Raw genomic sequence first — 25,391 nt, 5'->3', positions numbered from 1 at the left:
GCGAATGATAAATAGACTTGATATTACTAGTACATTAAGGAAAAGTATATTTTTAAGGAAAAAACAAAGTTTGTTACAGCAGTATCAATTGGTAAAAAAGAGTGGAAAAGCTTTGAGAGATAAGAGAATCAAAAGTTAGTAAAATCAAAATCAAATGATTAATATAGAAGAATGAATGAAGAAGTGAGAATCATAGAGCAAAATAAAAATAGGAGATAGGTGGTAGCTGAGAATGAAAAGAAGAGAAACCCCGTTGTGCGATGCTTCAGGCACATCCACAGCAGTTGACTCAACATACTGCGAATCGAAACAATACCGTCTACAATCACAAATTACTTCCCTTTCCCACATTGTCGCGCCCCTTTCTTTTAGCCGTCTCGACTCTGACCCGCGGTGGTCAAAGGTTTACGATCCGTTTCCACAGGCCACCAGCTAGGTCATCATGAAAACCAAGCCAACGTGGAGGTAAGAAAATAGGACACTCGCAAGGAACCAGAGCTATACTGTTCTGATCAAGACAATTCGGATGATTTAACAGAACTACGGATGTAGTTAGTTACGCTCCTTCCAGGATGTTCCTTACGTGGACGTCAACCGAAGAGCACGCAACAAGGTCAGTGCCATTGCATGCTCTTAGGTATCAATCCTTGGCCTGCAAGTATGGACAATTACCAAAATCGATAAAAAAATACTTTCGGAACAATATTTCTGTCAATTGGTCAAAAGAAATTTAAACGATTATTTACATGAGATAGGCCATGATATTACCACTTCCCCAAATAGAAACCGACACGGCTGGCTTAGTATATCATTGCGGTTCAGGATTTTCCGTTTTTATTTCTCATCTTCTCACACAAACTAGCACATTTTGCAGTGGTGTAGTATCAATCGATCCTCGATCGAACTCTCAAAACTTATTACTTGGAATACTTGGTGTCTCGGTTTTTTTTGGGCGGGGCGGGTTTTCACGCGCGCGCTGTATCTTTTTTTTTTCATTATGTAATCCTACAAACTAAGTAGAAAGTATTCTTTTGTGATCGAAACTTAATAGTTAATAGTTGCACAATAAACTGCGACCGTTGGAATGTTTCGTTGGACTTACGAGGTTATTTTATTTTATGATTAAACTAGACGATAAACAAAAACAATACTCTCGTCTTTTCGTTGCTCGCACGATGATCGAGGAGGAAGAACGTGTTATGCTGGGGGAGGGTTAAGCCAATATAATGTAACAATAAATAATTGCTTACGAAGCTAGGCGTTTAAATTGTGGGCGGGGGCGTCATTTTTTGAAAATGATTTGCCACCGCGGGCTTAATTTCTAATTTATTCGTTAGTCGATTGCTGAAGAGTAAAAATATTTGCGAATTTTCTACTAAACGTAGACGGATTATAACCTCCTCTCACTCTCACTCTCTTTGCGTTAGTCAAGATGTAACTTGTCGATTCTAAGCTGCGCTCGCGGATTATATATATTTTTGTGTTCAATATATTAATCATCTGTTTGTGTGTGTGTCAGTTTTACTCTAAATACAAGTAATATAAATATTCTCGATTTCGAACAACAGAAAAAAACGGAAACAATAAACATGTAAATACTTACGCGACGCGGCGCTCAGACTTGAAAGTAATCGCTGACGCCGGTGGCTTCCAGTTCGCTGACGGTGGGCGTTTTGGCATTGTTTGCCGGCGGCTGTGCGTCCTCGGCGCCGGGCGTGACCGACCCGGACAGCGAATCGTTCGAGGAGGGACCGGCCGTGCTCGGCGTTTGGCCGGCTTCGTTGTGGAGGCGTTCGTACGGGTTTTCGCGCACGTTCAGATACTTGACCGACTCGTAGTTCGGGTCGGACTCGCTGCCGGTGAGAGATTCGTAGTTGGACGAGGAGAGCCGGCCGGTGCTGGCGCTGTTGTTGGTGGTTCCGGTTCCGCCGGTGTGTGGCGAGTGCTTCGCGTACCCGATGGCGTTGTCCGGGGAGCTTGTGCTGTCGGTTGACGGGGTGGTGCGAGTCTCCGAGATGCTCGAGTAGCCTGGCGAACAGGCGTTCGGGTTGCCGGCGGGAGTTGTGACCGTGGGAGTGACCAGCGGGGCGTTCGTGATGCTCGAGTAAATGTCCGAGTCTTCCCCGGGGTCGATGTTGTTGTTGTTCAGTGCTTGCTTTTTCCGCTTGGTGTCCTCGGTAATGCTGGCGTAGTCATGGCTAACCGGAGGTGGTTTCTTCTTTTCCGTTATCACGCTGTAGCCCGGGTCGTAGTCGATCTTCTCCCGGATGCTGCTGTAACCGGGCGTGCTATCGTTATCATCGTCCTTTCCAAAGTCTAACCGATTCTTCGCTCCCCGTTTGTCCCGTATGCTGCTGTAGCCATCATTCCCCACCCTCGGAGCAACGCTCGCCGTTGGCCTCAAAATCTCGTAGTTCGGATCCGAATCCGACTCCGCTCGCCCTCTGTTCAACGTCTCGTACCCTGGATCGTGACTTCCCGGCAAGCTTTCGTAGCCCGGCTCACCTCCGTCCCCAGACGACTTGTCCAACCCGTGGAAAATCTCCAGCGAGTTCCGCGAGACGCTCTGAATCCCGTGCGCCACGGCCAGCCCACTACTCCGCTTCTGAATCTGCGCGTAATCCGCCGACCGTCGCATCTCCACCGATCCTCCACCATCCCCCGGAATCGTCTCGTACCCGGGATCATTCCCACGCCGTTGCTTGTTCTTGTCCAGCGTCTCGTAATCATTGACCGCCTTCTTGCCCGGAGATCCGTGCAGCGAGCTTCCACTGCCATTGAGTTGGCCTGCCGAGGCCAGCTCCGGATCCGAAAGAAACTGTTCTCCCTCCGCCAGCATGGCCTCCTTCCGGAGCGGAACCGGACTCGAGTTCTGCGACGGCGCCTTCGACAGTTTGTTCTTCTTCATGACCTTCGCGTACATCCCCTCCAAATCCTTCGAGGGACTCTTCTTCGGCTTGATCGCGTTCCCGTTGGCCAATTGTTGCCCCGTACCGTCCTCCTTCCCCCCTCCAACGGCAATATTCTCCCGCGACGTTTTGTACTCAATGACGGACGCGGCCGAGTTCCGCCCGGATGACGACGTCGCCACCCCAATCACCGTCTGCGACGAGTTGTTCGAGCTGATCGAGGTGAGGTTCGAGTTGCTAAACTGGAAGCTGGACCCCGCTCCGGGACCGCCCCCACCCGAAACCGCCGACTGGTGCTTGAGCGTCTTTGGTGTCGGCGGAAGGGGCGAGTTGGCTTGGCGCTTTTCCGGCTTGGGCGAACCGAGATTGCCCACGGAACTGGTGCAGCTCGAGCTGGACGCCTGGCGAGAGTGGGCGTACGCGGCGGCCGAGTGCGCCGAATGAGGCTGGTGAGCGCGCAGGCTGTCGATGGACGGAGGCGGAGGTTGGCCGGACGAGTCCGAATCAACCGAGAGGCCACCCTGAAGTTGACCGCCTCCTCCTCCGCTGATGGAACTTAGTCTGTTCTGGGCGACGTGGCCTGAACTTGAAGGAAGTGGCTGCAGCGCGTCCATCGAATCTTCCTGGTGGCCTGTCGGAGGGCGACTCGATGCGCCCGTGTTGATCTCCACCGACACCGTGACCATGTTCGGAGGCTGGATCTGGGCGTACGTCTCCGAACCGCTCGTGTACAGGTCAACCTGGTTGTTTGGATCTTCTATCGCTGCGTACATTTCGTCTGAAGAAGGAAGGAACCGTTAAGAAATCGATCCCCTTCAAAAGCCTCACACGAAACTCACCGGAATCATCCGACACGGTGGCGTAGTGCGAGTCGCCCAAAATCTGGCGCCGCTGCGCGGTGGTCTGGTTGGGGCCCTGAGGTATGAGGTTGGCCAGCGGTTCCCGCACGCTTATACTGGTGTAGCCTTCTGAAAGAAGCGGATTAAACTGGGGTTAGCAATCGGTTCCGGATTCAAAGCACCCCATCAACTCATACTTGACGAATCCTGCGAGTCCCCGCTAAAGTGCTGCTGGCCAGGCTGCACAATCGGTGGCGTCATGTACGGAAGGTCCTGGCTGGCGGACACCCGCCCAGCGATTGCCGATGCTGCCGGAATGTCCTAAAAAAAACAACACCGATCCCATAAATCAATCCACCCCCAACCAACTCCCGAAAACCCCAAACACTCACCACCGTCGAAGCTTCCCGCTCGTCCAGCAAGCTCTGGTTCGAATCAGCTCCCCCCGCACCACCTTCGCCGACTCCAGTCCCACCCGCACCCCCTCCGGACGGTCCCGCGCGCCTCGAAATCGGACTCATCAGTTCGCCGTCGTCATCGTCGTCGTCGTCGTCGGCGTTGCCACCGCCGCCGTTCATGGTGACCACCGCCGTGACCTGGGCCGTCGCTCCGCCGACATGGCCCGGTTGCACGACCTGCGCGTACGGATGTTCCACGCCGCGGCGCAGCTTGTCGTAGGCGTGCGGTGGGGAGCGGACGCGCGCGTACGGCGAGCTGATGTCGTCCGCCTGGCTGATGGAGCTGTGCTGCGAGACGCTGGCTTGCTTTTTCAGACTGGAAGTCGCTGGAGGGAAGAGGAGGAACCTTTTTTAGATAATCCGAAATTCCAAAATTTTGCTTCGAAAAGTTTAAAATTGAAGGCATTATAAAAAAATAATTCTTATAATATCTATCCCTTAATTCTAAAATTCTTAAATTCTTACAATATTTATTACTAAATTCTAAAATTCTGAAAATTCTAAAGATTCTGAAAATTCTGAAAATTCTGAAAAATTAAAAAATTCTTAAAACTTCTTAAAAATTCTGAAAATTCTGAAAATTTTGTAAATTCTGTAAATTTTAAAAAATCAGAAAATTCTGCAAAATTCAAAAAATTCTAAAATTTTTAAAAAATTCTGAAAATTCTGAAAATTCCAAAATTTTGCTTCGAAAATTCAAAAATTGAATGCTTTAAAAATTCTTATATTATTTATCACTAAATTCTACAATTCTAAAACTCTAAAATTCTGAATTCTCAGATTTTTCAAATTTTTCAGAATTTTGAGATTTTTCAGATTATTTAGAATCTGAAAAATCAGAAAATTCTGAAAAATCTGAAAATTTTGAAAATTCTGAAAAATTTTAAAATTTTGAAAGTTCTGTAAATTCTAAAAAACCAGAAAACGGCGAGCTGATGTCGTCCGCCTGGCTGATGGAGCTGTGCTGTGAGACGCTGGCTTGCTTTTTCAGACTGGAAGTCGCTGGAGGGAAGAGGAGGAACCTTTTTTAGATAATCCGAAATTCCAAAATTTTGCTTCGAAAAGTTTAAAATTGAAGGCATTATAAAAAAATAATTCTTATAATATCTATCCCTTAATTCTAAAATTCTTAAATTCTTACAATATTTATTACTAAATTCTAAAATTCTGAAAATTCTAAAGATTCTGAAAATTCTGAAAATTCTGAAAAATTAAAAAATTCTTAAAACTTCTTAAAAATTCTGAAAATTCTGAAAATTTTGTAAATTCTGTAAATTTTAAAAAATCAGAAAATTCTGCAAAATTCAAAAAATTCTAAAATTTTTAAAAAATTCTGAAAATTCTGAAAATTCCAAAATTTTGCTTCGAAAATTCAAAAATTGAATGCTTTAAAAATTCTTATATTATTTATCACTAAATTCTACAATTCTAAAACTCTAAAATTCTGAATTCTCAGATTTTTCAAATTTTTCAGAATTTTGAGATTTTTCAGATTATTTAGAATCTGAAAAATCAGAAAATTCTGAAAAATCTGAAAATTTTGAAAATTCTGAAAAATTTTAAAATTTTGAAAGTTCTGTAAATTCTAAAAAACCAGAAAACGGCGAGCTGATGTCGTCCGCCTGGCTGATGGAGCTGTGCTGTGAGACGCTGGCTTGCTTTTTCAGACTGGAAGTCGCTGGAGGGAAGAGGAGGAACCTTTTTTAGATAATCCGAAATTCCAAAATTTTGCTTCGAAAAGTTTAAAATTGAAGGCATTATAAAAAAATAATTCTTATAATATCTATCCCTTAATTCTAAAATTCTTAAATTCTTACAATATTTATTACTAAATTCTAAAATTCTGAAAATTCTAAAGATTCTGAAAATTCTGAAAATTCTGAAAAATTAAAAAATTCTTAAAACTTCTTAAAAATTCTGAAAATTCTGAAAATTTTGTAAATTCTGTAAATTTTAAAAAATCAGAAAATTCTGCAAAATTCAAAAAATTCTAAAATTTTTAAAAAATTCTGAAAATTCTGAAAATTCCAAAATTTTGCTTCGAAAATTCAAAAATTGAATGCTTTAAAAATTCTTATATTATTTATCACTAAATTCTACAATTCTAAAACTCTAAAATTCTGAATTCTCAGATTTTTCAAATTTTTCAGAATTTTGAGATTTTTCAGATTATTTAGAATCTGAAAAATCAGAAAATTCTGAAAAATCTGAAAATTTTGAAAATTCTGAAAAATTTTAAAATTTTGAAAGTTCTGTAAATTCTAAAAAACCAGAAAACGGCGAGCTGATGTCGTCCGCCTGGCTGATGGAGCTGTGCTGTGAGACGCTGGCTTGCTTTTTCAGACTGGAAGTCGCTGGAGGGAAGAGGAGGAACCTTTTTTAGATAATCCGAAATTCCAAAATTTTGCTTCGAAAAGTTTAAAATTGAAGGCATTATAAAAAAATAATTCTTATAATATCTATCCCTTAATTCTAAAATTCTTAAATTCTTACAATATTTATTACTAAATTCTAAAATTCTGAAAATTCTAAAGATTCTGAAAATTCTGAAAATTCTGAAAAATTAAAAAATTCTTAAAACTTCTTAAAAATTCTGAAAATTCTGAAAATTTTGTAAATTCTGTAAATTTTAAAAAATCAGAAAATTCTGCAAAATTCAAAAAATTCTAAAATTTTTAAAAAATTCTGAAAATTCTGAAAATTCCAAAATTTTGCTTCGAAAATTCAAAAATTGAATGCTTTAAAAATTCTTATATTATTTATCACTAAATTCTACAATTCTAAAACTCTAAAATTCTGAATTCTCAGATTTTTCAAATTTTTCAGAATTTTGAGATTTTTCAGATTATTTAGAATCTGAAAAATCAGAAAATTCTGAAAAATCTGAAAATTTTGAAAATTCTGAAAAATTTTAAAATTTTGAAAGTTCTGTAAATTCTAAAAAACCAGAAAACGGCGAGCTGATGTCGTCCGCCTGGCTGATGGAGCTGTGCTGTGAGACGCTGGCTTGCTTTTTCAGACTGGAAGTCGCTGGAGGGAAGAGGAGGAACCTTTTTTAGATAATCCGAAATTCCAAAATTTTGCTTCGAAAAGTTTAAAATTGAAGGCATTATAAAAAAATAATTCTTATAATATCTATCCCTTAATTCTAAAATTCTTAAATTCTTACAATATTTATTACTAAATTCTAAAATTCTGAAAATTCTAAAGATTCTGAAAATTCTGAAAATTCTGAAAAATTAAAAAATTCTTAAAACTTCTTAAAAATTCTGAAAATTCTGAAAATTTTGTAAATTCTGTAAATTTTAAAAAATCAGAAAATTCTGCAAAATTCAAAAAATTCTAAAATTTTTAAAAAATTCTGAAAATTCTGAAAATTCCAAAATTTTGCTTCGAAAATTCAAAAATTGAATGCTTTAAAAATTCTTATATTATTTATCACTAAATTCTACAATTCTAAAACTCTAAAATTCTGAATTCTCAGATTTTTCAAATTTTTCAGAATTTTGAGATTTTTCAGATTATTTAGAATCTGAAAAATCAGAAAATTCTGAAAAATCTGAAAATTTTGAAAATTCTGAAAAATTTTAAAATTTTGAAAGTTCTGTAAATTCTAAAAAACCAGAAAACGGCGAGCTGATGTCGTCCGCCTGGCTGATGGAGCTGTGCTGTGAGACGCTGGCTTGCTTTTTCAGACTGGAAGTCGCTGGAGGGAAGAGGAGGAACCTTTTTTAGATAATCCGAAATTCCAAAATTTTGCTTCGAAAAGTTTAAAATTGAAGGCATTATAAAAAAATAATTCTTATAATATCTATCCCTTAATTCTAAAATTCTTAAATTCTTACAATATTTATTACTAAATTCTAAAATTCTGAAAATTCTAAAGATTCTGAAAATTCTGAAAATTCTGAAAAATTAAAAAATTCTTAAAACTTCTTAAAAATTCTGAAAATTCTGAAAATTTTGTAAATTCTGTAAATTTTAAAAAATCAGAAAATTCTGCAAAATTCAAAAAATTCTAAAATTTTTAAAAAATTCTGAAAATTCTGAAAATTCCAAAATTTTGCTTCGAAAATTCAAAAATTGAATGCTTTAAAAATTCTTATATTATTTATCACTAAATTCTACAATTCTAAAACTCTAAAATTCTGAATTCTCAGATTTTTCAAATTTTTCAGAATTTTGAGATTTTTCAGATTATTTAGAATCTGAAAAATCAGAAAATTCTGAAAAATCTGAAAATTTTGAAAATTCTGAAAAATTTTAAAATTTTGAAAGTTCTGTAAATTCTAAAAAACCAGAAAACGGCGAGCTGATGTCGTCCGCCTGGCTGATGGAGCTGTGCTGTGAGACGCTGGCTTGCTTTTTCAGACTGGAAGTCGCTGGAGGGAAGAGGAGGAACCTTTTTTAGATAATCCGAAATTCCAAAATTTTGCTTCGAAAAGTTTAAAATTGAAGGCATTATAAAAAAATAATTCTTATAATATCTATCCCTTAATTCTAAAATTCTTAAATTCTTACAATATTTATTACTAAATTCTAAAATTCTGAAAATTCTAAAGATTCTGAAAATTCTGAAAATTCTGAAAAATTAAAAAATTCTTAAAACTTCTTAAAAATTCTGAAAATTCTGAAAATTTTGTAAATTCTGTAAATTTTAAAAAATCAGAAAATTCTGCAAAATTCAAAAAATTCTAAAATTTTTAAAAAATTCTGAAAATTCTGAAAATTCCAAAATTTTGCTTCGAAAATTCAAAAATTGAATGCTTTAAAAATTCTTATATTATTTATCACTAGATTCTACAATTCTAAAACTCTAAAATTCTGAATTCTCAGATTTTTCAAATTTTTCAGAATTTTGAGATTTTTCAGATTATTTAGAATCTGAAAAATCAGAAAATTCTGAAAAATCTGAAAATTTTGAAAATTCTGAAAAATTTTAAAATTTTGAAAGTTCTGTAAATTCTAAAAAACCAGAAAACGGCGAGCTGATGTCGTCCGCCTGGCTGATGGAGCTGTGCTGTGAGACGCTGGCTTGCTTTTTCAGACTGGAAGTCGCTGGAGGGAAGAGGAGGAACCTTTTTTAGATAATCCGAAATTCCAAAATTTTGCTTCGAAAAGTTTAAAATTGAAGGCATTATAAAAAAATAATTCTTATAATATCTATCCCTTAATTCTAAAATTCTTAAATTCTTACAATATTTATTACTAAATTCTAAAATTCTGAAAATTCTAAAGATTCTGAAAATTCTGAAAATTCTGAAAAATTAAAAAATTCTTAAAACTTCTTAAAAATTCTGAAAATTCTGAAAATTTTGTAAATTCTGTAAATTTTAAAAAATCAGAAAATTCTGCAAAATTCAAAAAATTCTAAAATTTTTAAAAAATTCTGAAAATTCTGAAAATTCCAAAATTTTGCTTCGAAAATTCAAAAATTGAATGCTTTAAAAATTCTTATATTATTTATCACTAAATTCTATAATTCTAAAACTCTAAAATTCTGAATTCTCAGATTTTTCAAATTTTTCAGAATTTTGAGATTTTTCAGATTATTCAGAATCTGAAAAATCAGAAAATTCTGAAAAATCTGAAAATTTTGAAAATTCTGAAAAATTTGAAAATTTTGAAAGTTCTGTAAATTCTAAAAAACCAGAAAACGGCGAGCTGATGTCGTCCGCCTGGCTGATGGAGCTGTGCTGCGAGACGCTGGCTTGCTTTTTCAGACTCGAAGTCGCTGGAGGGAAGAGGATGAACTTTTTTTAGATAATCCGAAATTCCAAAATTTTGCTTTGAAAATTTTAAAATTGAAGGCATTAAAAAAAATTAACTCTTATAATATTTATCCCTTGATTCTAAAATTCTAAAATTCTTATAATATTTATTACTAAATTCTAAAATTCTGAAAATTCGAAAAATTCTGAAAATTATGAAAAATTTAAAAACTCTGAAAATTCTAAAAATTCTGAAAATTCTAAAAATTGTGAAAATTTTGAAAATATTAAAAAATTTGAAAATTGTAAAAAAATTAAAAATTCTGAAAATTCTGAAAATTCTAAAAATTCTGAAAATTCTGAAAATTCTTAAAAATTCTGAAAATTCAGAAAATTCTGAAAATTCTGTAAATTTTAAAAAATTAGAAAATTCAACAAAAATTCTAAAAAATTTAAAAAATTCTAAAAATTCTAAAAAAAATTGAAAATTCTGAAAATTCCAAAATTTTGCTTCGAAAATTCAAAAATTGAAAGCTTTAAAAATTCTTATAATATTTATCACTAAATTCTATAGTTCTTAAACTCTAAAATTCTGAATTCTCAGATTTTTCAGAATTTTGAGATTTCTCAGTTTTTTTAGAATCTGAAAAATCAGAAAATTCTGAAAAATCTAAAAATTTTGAAAATTCTGAAAAATCTGAAAATTCTTAAAATTCTGAATGTTCTGTAAATTCTAAAAAATCAGAAAATTCTAAAAAAATCTAAAAATTCTAATAAATTCTAAAAATTCTAATAAATAATAAAAATTCCGAAAATTCCAAAATTTTGCTTCGAAAATTCTAAAATTGAATGCTTTCAATATTCTTAAATTCTTATAATATTTATCACTAAATTCTATAATTCAAAAACTCTAAAATTCAGATTTTTCAGAATCTGAAAATCTAAAAAATCTGAAAATTTTGAAAAATTTGAAAAGTTTGAAAATTCTGAAATTCTGTAAATTTTGTTAATTCTGAAAATACTAAAAAATCTTAAAAATCTGAATACTCTGAAAATTCTTAAAAACCTGAAAATTCAAAAAATTCAAAAAAATCTGAAAATTCTCAAAATTCTGCAAATTTTGAAAATGCTGAAAATTTTGAAAATTTTGAAAAATCTGAAAAATTTTAAAATTTTGAAAATTGTAAACATTCTGAAAATTAAAAAAAAAATCTGAAAATATTGAAATTTTTTAAAAATTCTGAAAATTTTAAAAATCTTGGAAAATCTTAAGATTTTGAAATTTTTTAAATTCTCAATTCTCTAATTCTTAAATTCTAAAAATCTAATATTCCAAAATTCTTCAATTCTAGAATTCTAAAATTTTAAAAATGTTAACATGCTTAAGTATGTTTGAATATAATTTCAAATTTAGTGAATTTTCGATGCACAGCACCAGGAAAAGGAAAAGTTTATTTTTTGCAAAATAAAAAAGTTTTCGTCGAAACTCACATTAAAAAAAAAAAAATCTCAAATTTTCGATAAATGCTACGTCATTTGTGCATACTTTTGTTAAGCTTAAAAGATGTCTTTGAAAATTTCAAAATTTTGAAAATTATGAAAAATCTCAAAAAATTTTGGAATTCTGAAAATTTTGAAAATTCTGGAAATTCTGTTAATTCTAAAAAATCAGAAAATTCTAAAAAATTCTAAAAATTCTAATAAATTCTAAAAATTTTAATAAATTCTAAAAATTCTGAAAATTTTAAAATTTTGCTTCGAAAATTCAAAAATTGAATGCTTTAAAAATTCTTAAATTCTTTTAATATTTATCACTAAATTCTATAATTCAAAAACTCTAAAATTCTAAATTTTCAGATTTTTCAGAATTTTCGAAATTTTCAGAATTTTCAGATTTTTCAGAATCTGAAAATCTAAAAAATCAGAAAATTCAACTACAAAACAAACAAATGCATTTTTCTCAAAAAGATGGTTGAAATGTTGGCATCGAATTTTCAAAATTCTGAAAAATCTGAAAAATCTGAAAATTTAAAAAATCAGAAAAATCTGCAAATTCTAAAAATGCTGAAAATTCTGAAAATTTTGAAAAATTGGAAAAATCTCAAAATTTTGAAAATTGTAAACATTTTGAAAATTCAAAACAATTCTAACAATTCTAAAAGTTCAGAAAATTTAAAAAAGTTCTAAATTTTTTAATTCTTAAATTCTAAAAATCTAATATTCCAAAATTCTTCAATTCTAGAATTCTAAAATTTTAAAAATGTTAACATGCTTAAGTATGTTTGAATATAATTTCAAATTTAGTGAATTTTCGATGCACAGCACCAGGAAAAGTAAAAGTTAATTTTTCGCAAAAAAAAAGTTTTCGTCGAAACTCACATTTAAAAAAAAAATCTCAAATTCTCGATAAATGTTACGTCATTCGTGCATACTTTTGTTAAGCCTAAAAGATGTCTTTAAAGGTCCGACTAATAAAAAAAAAGTATGACTTTTTTTTAATTGCGGATTTTTTTTTATAATTGTCCTCATAATAAGTACATACAACTTTGTCAAAGACACCAAATCGATAAGGATATATATTGCTGGAGTTTTTTTAAAGGTCCAATCAAGGGTCCAATAAACCAAATTTTATATATATTTTTCTTTTGAGCTTTTTTAAAACCGCCTTGAGTCGGTGGACTTCAAAAACAGCAAAAACATAAAATTTTGTTTATTGGAAAAACTCAAGATTTTCTTATAAAAAAAAAAACATATTTGAGGCATGGGAAATGCCAAAACTGTATGGAGAGTAGGATGTAACAAAAATCTGTACCGAGCTCCAGGGTGCTCCAAATTTCAATGTTATATATACCAAATAATGCGCAAGGATCTGGCCTACACGCCAATAATGTTGAAAATAAACGTTTCAGTGGCCAAAATGCCTCAAAAAGTGATTTTTTTTTAAATCTTTTTTTACGGGTAAATCCCACTTAAAATTCAAATGCAAAGCGCCAGCTCCTGTTACGTCCAATCAAGCTCATATTTTGGATTTGGGCTTAGTATGTCCACCGGAACAAACCCTTGAATGCCCGCCTAATAGTCATGTTTGTTGCACTCTAATGGAGAGTCACAAAATTTTAGCAAAAATATAAAAAACATTTTTTGTATAAGAACCTCTGTAAATACTCTTAGCTTTAAGTACAATGTAATTACAAAAGTAGACCTAATAAACATATTTTTTTTTGCAAAAAAAAACACTTACGGCTTCTTCCCTGAGGTAAATCCTGCACTTTGTTCTCGCCAACGGTTGCGTACAGTTCCGAGTTGTTGTCCCCGGCCGGTTCCACCACCGGAATATCCGGCAAGCTGCGATGTGGCGCATTGGAGGCCCTACGGAATAACCAAAAAAAATAGCATCAGAAATTTCGGAATGCACCGAATAAAGAGCGCGCGCAGCAAAAAGAAGCATTTTATGCCGAAGAAATTTGGATGTTCAAGTTTGGTCCATATCGTACACAACAACGTAAATCGCACCAGCAAGCTTTAAGTGAGGCCAGCGAAAATCACTAAAAATACAAACAAACACAACAAAACCTTTTGCTAATGCTCTCCGGTTCGCTGCAGTCGGTCTGGTCGGTTGGCCCACCGTCGGTTCCATCGCGTTCCATCAATCCACCACCGAGGCCGCCGCCACCTTGGCCATGGCCCGTCAGCGTGTCCTCCGGGTTGGTCAGCTTCATCATGCCCTCCAGCCCGAGCAGGTCATTTCTTGTGGGCAACACGTACAAACAACATGCAACATCATTCGGGGATTTTCGGTTTTTATTGTTTATGTGTGATTATATTGGGGTGACACACACACACACACACACACATACGATACACACGAGCAAACAAGGGCACGAAACGAATGTACAACAGAAAGAGAGGGGAAAACATGAAAAAAAGAAAGAGAAAAACAAAATTAACTCATGCATTAACAAAACAACAATGGAAACATGACAAGTAACAATTGAAATAAATAACTTAAAAGGTGATGAAATGCTTCAAATCATCAAATCTGTACACAGAGAATGATGTGTGATGTGATATGTGGTAGAAGTAGTAGTAGGTAATAGGTAAACAACTGTCGGTGATGTTTCTCTAATTGAAAAATCACAGCAGGACGCTAACCAGCATCATGTGAATCACGTCCCCGGTACCAAAGTGATGACTAACAGCAACACAACTTGAAGTTAGAGCTAAAATATTGTGTATTGAGACAAATACACAGCGACATCAAACCAGTTTTTTTATATAAGTAATGATTGATGATGTGGTTTCATAGAATTGATAACATCGTTGAAAACTGGTCAGCTTCGTTATTCTAATTTAAAGGAAGACTTGAAAAATTCTGACAAAACCAATTCTGACAAAAATAATAACCAAACCATAACATTTAGATATTCCGTGACTTTGGGCAACTTTAATATTAGTTTGCCTCAAATCCCAAGGTTATCGACATATCGACTCAGAATCAAATTCTGAGCAAATGTCTGTGTATGTGGTGGGATGCTGTTAAAAAAAAATGCATTGGATTATCTCGGAGGTCTCATTCGAAACGCCTTGCGGTCCCATAAGTCGCTATTGAAAATTATAAAGTTTAGTTAAGTACTCCAAAAGTTATGCTAAAAAAACGATTTTAACAAAAGTCCGGAAGATTTAAAAAAACCCCCACCATGTTATACATTTTTCGAAAGGTCCAAGATCTGACAACTATATCAAAAGTTATAAGCACTTACAGCCCATATTATGCTATTATGCCAAATCAAGTATTCCAGAAAAACGCGTTTTAGTGTTTGTCACCAAATCACCGTCAAGGCAAGAGTGGCATATTAGCCGTTTGGTTTTTCGCATCGGCAGACAAGTCTAAACACTTTTTCAGTGAAATTCAAATTTCAGAAAGAGAAAAAAGCTCACATAGTTTGGCACTTCGCTTTACGCATGGCAAAACTTTGAGCTTAAATCGGCTGTAACTTACTTTAATCATCAAATATCATCATGAAACTTTCAGGAGTGTTTTAAATCATCATTTTAGTGGATTTAATAAATTTTCTGTAACACGAAATTTTTTGATTTTCTACATGTATGTAACCTCTTAAGTGTTATTTATGAAGCCGGATCTCAGATATTTTGATGAAAACGTTGTCCGGATCTATCATGCGACGTATCTTTGGATAGGTAATCAAAATACCTTTCCAACCCAAAAGGTTGGAGATCTGACAACCCTATCATAAGTTGTAATCACATAAGTGCCCTGAATTATGAAGATCTGACTACCCAATCTGATGGCATGAATAGTGAGTCAAATTGATAGAACACTGAAAAATCCTTTTGTGTCTATTTTGGATAGCATTAACCTCTAAATGTTTCCCTTCCCACGACTTGTCTTCTAACATCAATCCCTTCCCTACTAACCCCGAGTAGGCCGCGGGTAATCGGCTCCCCTCCCACTAACATTTACACACAAGATACTCTGTAATTATTAAGTCAAATGTAATTACAAAAGCCGACTGGGTCCTAACCAGGTCCTAGTACCGAAAAGGACCTAATAAAAAAAAATTTATGAAAAAAAAAACCTCTAAATGTGAGGAAGGCTTCAACCACCTAAGGGTGGATTAAGTAACGTTGTTTCTTATTTAACAGTTAAGTGTTAGCCCTCATTTTCACCTGACCACATCTCGATAACTATTGGTTCGATTTTAATGGTGAGAAAACAATGAACTTTTGAGCAGTTCTCCACGAAAACCACCGATTTCCATTTTTTTATATTTTGTAATTTTTTTTTTTATTAAAATAAACCTTTGTGGCGGCCTTCCCTATGATCAAAAAGGCCCTTTAGCGTCATTGGTTTTGACAGTTGTCCATACAAAAATGTTACGTAAACATTTGAAAACCAAGGAAGTTTTCTGCTCGATTTGGTATCTTCGGCAATGTTGTAGGAAAAAACAAATCATGGAAAAAATTACAATTTTTTAATTACTTTTTTTCGCAAAATAAAATTTTTAGTCGAAAAGTACTTCACGGAAATTTTAATAAAGTGCGCCTTTTTCGAGACAAAGCAACTTCTCGGATTAGTTTTCAAAAAACCGTAAAAGCCAATGGTAAACAAAACCTTTTTTGCCTCAGTATTCGACCTACTTACGAAAAACCAATTTCAAAAATGCTTAAGGGTGCAGCAGCAATCAAGGAAGTTGTTGTCTTCTTATTCCAAAATTGTCAAACTTACGGACCCAATCCTGCAAGAATCTGATTGTAAAAATAGTCATACTTTGTTGAAAATAACTACGAAGACAGTAATTTAGGGGATATATCTCGGATTAGTTTTCAAAAGGACACAAGAGCCATTGGTAAACAAAGCCTTTTTTGCAACGGCACTCGTCCTACTTACGAAAAACCAATTTCAAAAATGCTTGAGATTGCTCATCTACACGTCCTTCAAGTGCCCTAAACTCAAAACAAATGAAATATTGTTTCAATTTGAAGAAAAACGAAAATTAGTGCTGGAGGTCACAGTGGCTCTTACGGCTTTTTGAAAACTCACCCGAGATATGTTTATAGGACCTTTAGAAAAACTCTAGAAATGTTCATAATCGGCCCGAAAAATCTGGGGGCAAAAAAATATGTTTGATTTTTTAAAAATCTTCGATGTACACTGCCGTTCTACGCATAATTGTCCCATGTTCAAAAAAGTGCAACTGAGAAAAACGCGATTGAAATTTTTCGACCGATTTCTGCGTTTCTACGCATAATTGTCCCGTGGGTTCCTATTCGCCCTATGTGTCCCTAATCGCCCCAGTTAGCAGTTTATCACCCTTATTTGTGATTCTCTTGCTAATCAACCGGTAAACAAGACATAATGCTTCGTAAAACTAATGATTCCGTGTTAGAAAATACTTGGTGGGACAATTATGCGTAGAAGTACAACGATGGGACAAACAGACTTGATGTTGTTTTTAATGAGTTTCCGAACAAAGTACCAGATTTTATGTGTTTTTCTTAAAGTACACATCAAACTAAACATAAAAATGTCATAAAGTCAAAATCGTCCAAAACTGACATGGGACAATTATGCGTAGAATGGCAGTACAGTACCGCAAAAAGTTTTTTTTTTGCTTAAATTTTTGTTTTTATCAAATTTTACATTATTTGAAAACTAATGGTTGCAAAACAACTGAAGAAGCATTTTAAAACACTTTTTCATTGATTTGTTGAGCATATGTCTCGTTATTTAAATTTTTATATTTTTTATTTGCTGGCTGACATAATCATTGGAAAATATTTGCAACAGCCTTTATTAGTTAAAAAAGTTTGGGGAAATTTTTAATTTACAAAAAATAAAATAAAGAAATGCTGTTTTTTATTTTTTATTTCTTACATTTTCAGCATGCAATTAGCCAATACTTGAACAAATTATGCAACAACAGTATGGCACAGTATGATTGTGGCCATGACCTTAAAAATTATTCTTCTGTGTGGCTAAGCTTTCATATGTTTACAGTCAGATTCACAAGATGTTTCAAGGCAGGAAATAAGAACTTTTTAAATTATTAGATAAATGGCCTCAAAAATGTGTATTTTATTAAATACGATTTAAATTGAAAGTTTAGCCTATGAAAAGTACACATTTGTCTAAAAATACATTATTTACGTTAGACAAAAGGGTTTCCCAAAAATAAAATTATGTTTTACAATCGATCGATACAAAAAGCGCAGAAATACCATTGGATTAGCCGAAAATTCGATAAACCGAAGTGATTTTTTCCAAGGTCCAAGGTTTCCAGATAGGTTGAAATGAATATTTACTCTTGGGTTTAGTTGAAATTTTTCAAATTGTTATTACTTTTTTACGAAACGAAACAATTAATTATCTATCGTTTCAGTTCGGTCAATAATTAAGGATAATGATTTATTTTCATCATTTGTTTACTTGCACTTGAGATAAGTATTAAGTAGTGAAAGCACACTTTGGCTAAGTATCTAGTAGATACCATCTACTCATAGATATTAACAATTTATCGCAATAAACACACTTCACAGATAATGGAAGCGCTGTTATAACGAGACACAAAAAAAAAACGATAAACTACTCCTCCATCTATCACAACACAAACGCTGCTCGCGAGGTGATGCAAATAACAACAAAAAATATAGATAAAAACAAATGCATTATGACTCTCTCTGTGTCTATATACTAACGCTTGGAAAAGCTGTGCTCACAGCCACACAACTACAGAGAGAAGCGCGACGAGTGAGAGTGTAATATTTATTTTGTGAATTGCACACAGAGTCGATGATGATGATCCATGCGATGGAGCCAGCGAAAGAAAAAGAAGCAAAATAAGTGGCCCAATAAAAACTACAAACATTCACAATCTGCGATTTTTCCCTCACTAAAACAGATTTCTGATTTGATTCATTCTTCAAACTCCACGCCCACGCCCACATAAAAAAACGCAAGAGGTAGAACTTACTTGATCTCCTGCTTCCGACAGCAGAGACACGAGGCCAGGGTCGTGACCAGCGTGACCATGACCACCACCGACAGGGTGCAGTAGATCCAGAAGCTGTTGACCGCGAATTCCGCCAGCTGGAGCATTGCTTGCGAGTTGTTCTTTTTAGAATTTGAGTTGCGTTTCTTCGGACTTTCTGTCCAAGGACGGCGGGTTGCGTATACCACACTGCTGCTCACTTATTCCTCGAGTTGTGTCCACTTTAGAAGCCGGAACAGGCACTGGAGGTTCTCATTCCCGGGGGCACACATTTGTCCTCACTTTTACGATGACGGGAGGTGATGAATCACACAGCAATTTGGTCTCGCTCGGAATCATTGAAGATCACAGATTGACGGAAGGGGAATTTCTATTCAGAGTCACTCGACGGTGGCTTTCAGCATCTGTGCCGGCGGAGTCAGGTTACAGTCACTGCATTCATCCGATTGTTCCTGAGGGGAGGGGATTTTGAGAAAGGGAAAGAATACACTGTCATTAATTGGATTGAATTGACATAGGCTAAGTGGACTTAGCGAGTGTTGATGAATGTGAGTAGATGAGATTTGGAATCATAGAAGTGACAATATTGTACGGTACTAACGATGCTATTACTAACATTTTCCAATGAAACTTTAAGAATGTTGATACTACACGTATTGCTAAACATTTTGAGTCAATGTCATTAACTCCTAATTTTCTAAGTTCAAAATTGCAGAATTAAATTTGAGTTCAGCTAAAAGCCTCCATGGAATCTCCCTCTTGTTAAAATGAATCCATGGAGACGCGTGGTTTCTCAGAATAATTCCATAGCATTTAGGGCATCTCCACCGCAGAGATCCAAGTCAGTACATAATTCTCCCAAGAATGAGATTTTTTTAAATTAAATTTTCAAGTTTGTTTTTTTAATTTGTATGAAACATTCTGTATTTCGATAACTCACCAATCCTAAAGGCTATTAAAATATTCAAAAATCAGTTTTTAAGAGTGGTTTTGCTGATCGATTTGGTCTCTTGACCAAAGTTAACTTTAAACTCCTTTTTTTAATAATCTCATTTTTGGATATGTTTTAAAAGACAAAAAATTTCATATTTCAAGCTATGGCACAAGTAGGTAAAAGTTCATATGGTAGTGTTGCCAATTTTCCGAAAAAAAAACCCGATTTAATCCCACCTGGGGTGAGAAAGAGCCTTTCTTACTAAAGAATATAACAATGGTAGAACTTCTTTCAATTAATAACATCGACTTTGTTTATTTATAACGTCAGCACAAAAGAAAGTCTTATGATGAAAGCAAAGTATTATGATGATATTATGAGTATTATGAATGATATGATTTCCAAAAGAAATAAAAAACGCAATTTTCACCAAAAGAATATTTTTAATCGTACAATATGTTTGTACGTTTGTAATCAAACAAGCGTTTATAACAAACGCGATCATAGCAAGCTTCCCAACAACGCACACCGCGGTTTTGGTTTTCTAGTTTCGGTACGAGCCCTTTCCCAGTCAAATCAATCCGAATTCTGAAACGGAATCTAATTAGAATCGTATACAAATTCCGTTTCAAACGCAACAACCGGTTCCGTGTTCTTACATATTGAAGGAAACATCGGTAGACAAGCTACTACAAAATGAGTATAAGTCGAGCCACAAAATATATGCGCCAGCATTCTCGCGCCAGTATTCGAAGCTCAACTTGACAACTTGTCGACTTGGCGACGAAGCGTCGAAAATCGATGCAGTGTGATTTTTTGACGATTTTTCCGATTAAAATTCATGCTGAATCGACATATTTACGAAGATGGAAATGACGTCCAGCCTTAAAGTAAAACCTATACCTTTCTTTAGTAAGAAAGGCAAAAACATATTTTTTTAAAACGTTGAAAAAACGATTTGTTACGTTATTTTAAGATCAGGGTGGCCATCAGATTTCAATTTTCAAATTCATGGTTTTTCTCCGGTTTTCTCCAGAGCCCATAAGGCCGTTGCAAATATTTTTCAAAGTTTAGTTCAAAATTGGTGAACAAAAAAAAACCTAAAAACTTTCAAATTTTGTTATTGAAATGGAAATTTTATCAACTAAAAACAATTTGAAATGTATTTTCCTGCGTTTACAATTTAAAAAAATATATTAAGCATGTTTGGAATCGATCAAAAATATTTTGAATTTTTGCGAAATTCCGCTGAACAACACCGCAAAACAAAAAAAAAAGTGAAATAAAATTTCGTCAATACTTAGATATTTGGAAAATTCATGATTGCAAAACAACTGGACAGGTGTAAAATGCATTTTAAAACACTAATTTCATTCAAATGTTTATACCCTGCCTTTTATTATTTGTTCTTGTAAATTCAATATAAAAGAGACATGCTTAACAACCCTACAAAAAAAAAATCCCGGAAAATGGATAAATTTACACTTTTTTGAAAATCTCATTATAAAATCCAGGTTTCGTGCCATTTAACGTGAAAAGACCTTGCAGCGATTTTTTTTAACAACTCGTACTTTTCCGAAGCCGTTACGAATAGCCAAACTTTTTTTTTTACGAAATTTTCAGATGCGAATCAAATTAAAACCAACAAGAACTCAGTTTTGTGTTGATGTTTTATCCACCTAATAGTGAAAGTTTGTATGAAAAGTGAGTTTTTTGCAGGAGAACTCTGGAAATATTTTATATTTAAAATATCAGAAAATTTGTTATTAATTTTAAATAACATTTGCCTTTTTAAAAAAAGAAAGATTTTTCTCGAATGTTTTACTTTTAACATTAAAATCTAAATCCTGAACACGATTTGATTGGAATGTTTTTCAATATCTTTTAAAAATACTTAATATTTCAGACATTTTAAAAGTTTACAAAAGTATTCAAATCTGATCAAAAACACAACATTTTCGTAGTGATTTGTCTTTAAAAATTTAGAAAAAAAAATTTAATTTTTTAAATCGCACCAAATGTTTTACAGTAAAATTGTTATGATATTATTTTTTCAAGAGAATATGTATTGTATACAATATAAAATGAAAATGATGAATTCAGTCGGTTGTTTTTTTACTAATTGAATAAAAAAAATTAAATATGGCATCCAAAATCATTCGTCTGAGTAAATTTTCGGAATTTCAAAAATGGAAAAAAAAATAAAGCAAGCAAACATTGCTCATAATAACCTCCTGAACACAGAAAAAATCAAAACCAACTCGTCAACTAGTCTATTGGTTGAAACCCCGCTGTGCCAGATTTTAAGCACTTTAGTTGCGCTACCTCGCTGCTCTGCATCGGGAGTCTGCCGTCTTTGCTTCGAGCTCCAATTTCGTCGCCGTCATCGTCAACAATAACACTGACTAACTCGCCAGAGAGTGTGGTAAGGCGGCGGCAAAGCTCGTCGTGGAAGGTTGGCCAGGGCCACAAATGACGGCCTTTCTCTGTAGGAACGTATACGACGAGAGCAAAATTTACTCCACTCACAACTATACTATACTCTACTATACTGCCCATGTTCACATAAATGTCCCATATGCAAAAACAGCAAGCTGAGAAAAACGCTAAACAAGTTTGTCCCACACATAAGGCTACGTGTTAAGTTTTCACGAAAAAACAGGATTTCCTCTTGATTTCTAGAACAAAGTACTGGATGTTATATGCTCTTTTGAAAGAGCACACGATTTTGAACAAAACTGCATCAATAACTCAAAAGTGATGAAAATGCATATGGGACATTTATGCGATCATGGGCAGTATAGAGGGGTGAAACTTTGATTCAACTTTGGCCGGCAGTGACACACCTTTTAGTTTGATACAACAACAAAATTGAAGGTTTTTTGTTAGAGCTGAGAAAATACCACCATCACTTCACTACCAGGCCAGCAAAGATATTCAGAGGAATGTTTGAGTTGTGACTATTTTGCTTCTTCCGCAAAGTTATTTTTTTGCTGTTTATTTTCAAATCAGGCTTGTCGGATGCATTCCTAGGTGGGGTGGTGGGCAGGACTCAACCCGATACTATTTTAGCCGGGAATCCACGTTTCAGTGATAGCGCAAACCAACGACGGCAGCCCCCGCCCCGTGGACGACAGGTTCACATCAGTTCAGGAAACGACACTGTCAGTCTGATCGATAAATATAGCCGGATTTTTTTTGGGCTCGACTAGCGGACGTGGTAAGGCCATCTGATTTCGTTTTAAAAATGCAGCTATACCGATAACATGAACATGACGTATTCCACAATGACGTCAACATTTTAAAATACGTATAATATAATAATCAACAAATTTCCCTTTTTTTTAAGAAAATGGTTCTTCTGCTAATGCCTATGAAGATGAAGATATGTTTGAAATTTGTTTGAGTAATGAGACACTGAATCCTGATTACAAGGACTATTGTATCGTGGTACCCATTTTACTTTTATTTAGCATTGAGAGGGAAAGTGCTGTTCCATCCAGACTTCGTTACTTCGTCGCTGTCGTGCTATTATGTCGTTACTTGCTTTTTGACATTCCGCGAAAAACGCGTTTTAATATTTGACCTTGACCTTGAATAAAAACAAGAGCACGCAATGTAAACAATAATAAACACGTTTTGTTTCGTTGACCATTCTGTGCATTGTCCCGAAGTTTGGATGAATTTGTTTGCCAGAGTCCCGAGTTATAATTACAAATGTTTACGTTAGTAGAGCTCGTTCCTGTGTCAAACGCGTTCTGACCTGAAATCTCTTTAGCCAGTTGCCGCACTCCTACATTAATTTTCTGGGTGTGTCAAGATGGCACGACAAGATTGAAACCTCTTTTCATATGAAGAGTGACAACAATGTACGGAACTTTTTTTTGGTTTTTGTTAAATATCTCAGGATTGAGATCGAATTTTGGGGATGTGTGAAGGTCAAAAGGTGAGGCATTGTGAGCTGCACAAAATGGCGTTCTCAAGTCAATTTGGTCCAAAAGGCACGTACGACAAGTTAGCACGACGGCGACGACTTGTGCTTTGTGCGCTATGCACCAGCTATTTGCCGCGCGGGGTCTTGACAATTGTTTTGTGTGATGCTTAGAAACTAATTTAATGTTTTAGTGTTTTGTTATTTTTCTTTGAAATTTTTCAATTTTTTAAATACAAAACCAATCAAAATTTCTACGATTCGAATCAATTGGGTCATTTCAATCCAGGTCACTTAAAAATCACGTTTAATGCAACATTAGATAAATTTGAGTAGTTTTAAAGCTTACTTGACAAAATAGTGCCTTATTTCATTGTATTCACACTATTTTTAACAAAAAAAAAAGTGTTCCAACAGATTATTTTTATAGAAGTTGAGAATTTGATTTCAGGGGGAGAAAATCGTGAAAACTTGAGAATTGCTTTAAATATTTTAAAATAAATTTTCAATAATGTCCCACCCTTCTCATCAAATTTGCATATGGGTCATTCCATCTGAAGCGGAACAGCATTTGAAAATTACCCTCTCCGATCCTGCTCAAATTTGGCAGAGCTGTTGATACTATCAAAACATGCAAGAATCCCGAATTTCATCCAAATCGGACCACCCCCTCCATTTTTGTACCTCCCCAAAAAATCGACTTTTTGGCGATTTTTGGCCAAACCTCCTAGTTTCAAACGGCGATAGCTCAGGAACCACAAATCTCAGAAGGTCGGTCTTAGACTCAATTTTGAAGGAAATTGGACGTAGAATCCATTTCCGTGATCAAAATGTTGATTAATTTATTTTTTCTACCTGTATTGCGCAATTGAAAACTTTAAACGGCCGTATCTCAAAACACCCCAACTTATTTTTTTTATTTGACCTCACCATCGTGTTCCCCGGCCAATTTTACATAAGAATCACCTATCGACAGAAATGAATATGTTTCGTTCCAGAGATATCGAATTTTAAAGTTTTGTGTTTTCGAGATTACCTGCATCAGCTTCATTCGCCGCATCTGCTAGAAGCACACAGGCGGGCTGATCAATAACTGCTACCTGGCCATTTATTGAAATAATATTTCATCATAAATAATCTTCATCAAATTGAGCAAAAATTAACTGTATAATACTGTAGGAAACTGAAGTTTAATCGCAAATGTTTATCTGCTCACGGAAAAAAAATTGCAGATTTTCTAATCATTTTTTTTTTACAAAAACTCAATTTCCCAAAATACGTATTTTTTGATTTTCAAGTTTTTTTTAATGTTTTAGGGGACAAAAACCCGCAACTATTGAGCTATAGAGAAACATGGTCAAAAAATCTGCCGCCGAGTTATGAATTTTTGATTTTTTTTAAATCAAGACTAACATTTTAAAAGGGCCAAACATAATATTACGCCCATTTAAAATGCTAGTCTTGATTTAATCTTATTCAAAATATTTTTTTCGAAAAGATCGAAAAATTTCACGAATGTTTCATGTTATAACATTGAAAATCGATCCATTACTTGCTGAGAGACATCGGCAATACAAAATGGAGAGACTTAAAAAAAAACTTCAATTTTGCAGTCCCATCTTCAATATCTCTTAGGCAATTTTATAGCAAATTTTCTGAACTTGAAAAAAATATTTTCAGAAATGGTCACTCATGGTCACTATTTTTAAAAAACGAAAGTACTTTTCGATAGTAAATTCAATTTTACATTAAAAAATTACGTCAAATTTTGTTTTTGCATGAAATTTCGTTTTATTTCAAAATCACAATTTTTTCAAAAAATCATAACTCGGCGGCAGATTTTTTGACCACGTTCTGTATGGCTCAAAAGTTGCGGGTTTTTGTCCCCTAAAACATATCAAAAAATCTCAAAAATCAAAAATACATATTTTGGGAAATTTAGTTTTTGTGAAAAAAAAGTTGATTAAAAAATCTACAATTTTTTTCCGTGTACCTATTTTTTCTCAATAGTCCTCAACAATACCTACAACTTTGCCGAAGACACCAAATTGATTAGAAAATTCAATCAAAAGCTACATCTGTTTGAATATTTACGTACC

The 25,391-nt window shown here is 34.6% G+C and overlaps 1 protein-coding gene across 3 annotated transcripts; it reads right to left on the bottom strand.

The window, feature by feature from the left end:
* Window positions 1–796: 796 nt before the first annotated feature.
* Window positions 797–18,837, bottom strand: LOC120421782 (dentin sialophosphoprotein). Of its 3 annotated transcripts, none has more exons than XM_039585051.2 (7): window positions 18,410–18,837; window positions 13,491–13,664; window positions 13,159–13,286; window positions 4,141–4,532; window positions 3,946–4,069; window positions 3,749–3,874; window positions 797–3,687 (listed from the first exon to the last, which is right to left on the bottom strand). In XM_039585051.2, exons 1-7 carry the CDS (start codon window positions 18,532–18,534, stop codon window positions 1,616–1,618), a joined length of 3,141 nt encoding a protein of 1,046 aa, XP_039440985.1. In that variant the 5' UTR covers window positions 18,535–18,837; the 3' UTR covers window positions 797–1,615. The 3 variants fall into 3 exon arrangements, with proteins under 3 accessions (XP_039440985.1, XP_039440984.1, XP_039440986.1); XM_039585050.2 differs by having other exon boundaries at window positions 3,749–3,877; window positions 18,410–18,835; XM_039585052.2 differs by lacking the exon at window positions 13,491–13,664 and having other exon boundaries at window positions 3,749–3,877; window positions 18,410–18,833.
* Window positions 18,838–25,391: the final 6,554 nt, after the last annotated feature.

The sequence above is a fragment of the Culex pipiens genome, chromosome 1 (assembly GCF_016801865.2).
Source record: "Culex pipiens pallens isolate TS chromosome 1, TS_CPP_V2, whole genome shotgun sequence".
Taxonomy (NCBI): domain Eukaryota; kingdom Metazoa; phylum Arthropoda; class Insecta; order Diptera; family Culicidae; genus Culex; species Culex pipiens.
The sequence above is the reverse complement of the archived record's forward strand: the minus strand, read 5'-3'. Positions and strand labels throughout refer to the sequence as shown.

Coding starts and splice junctions, on each gene's coding strand:
- LOC120421782 (XM_039585050.2), bottom strand. CDS start 18,534: ATGCTCCAGCTGGCGGAATTCGCGGTCAACAGCTTCTGGATCTACTGC. Junction 4,070..4,140: donor AGCGGGAAGCTTCGACGGTG/GTGAGTGTTTGG, acceptor TGTTTTTTTTAG/GACATTCCGGCAGCATCGGC. Junction 3,878..3,945: donor GGACTCGCAGGATTCGTCAA/GTATGAGTTGAT, acceptor CGCTTCTTTCAG/AAGGCTACACCAGTATAAGC.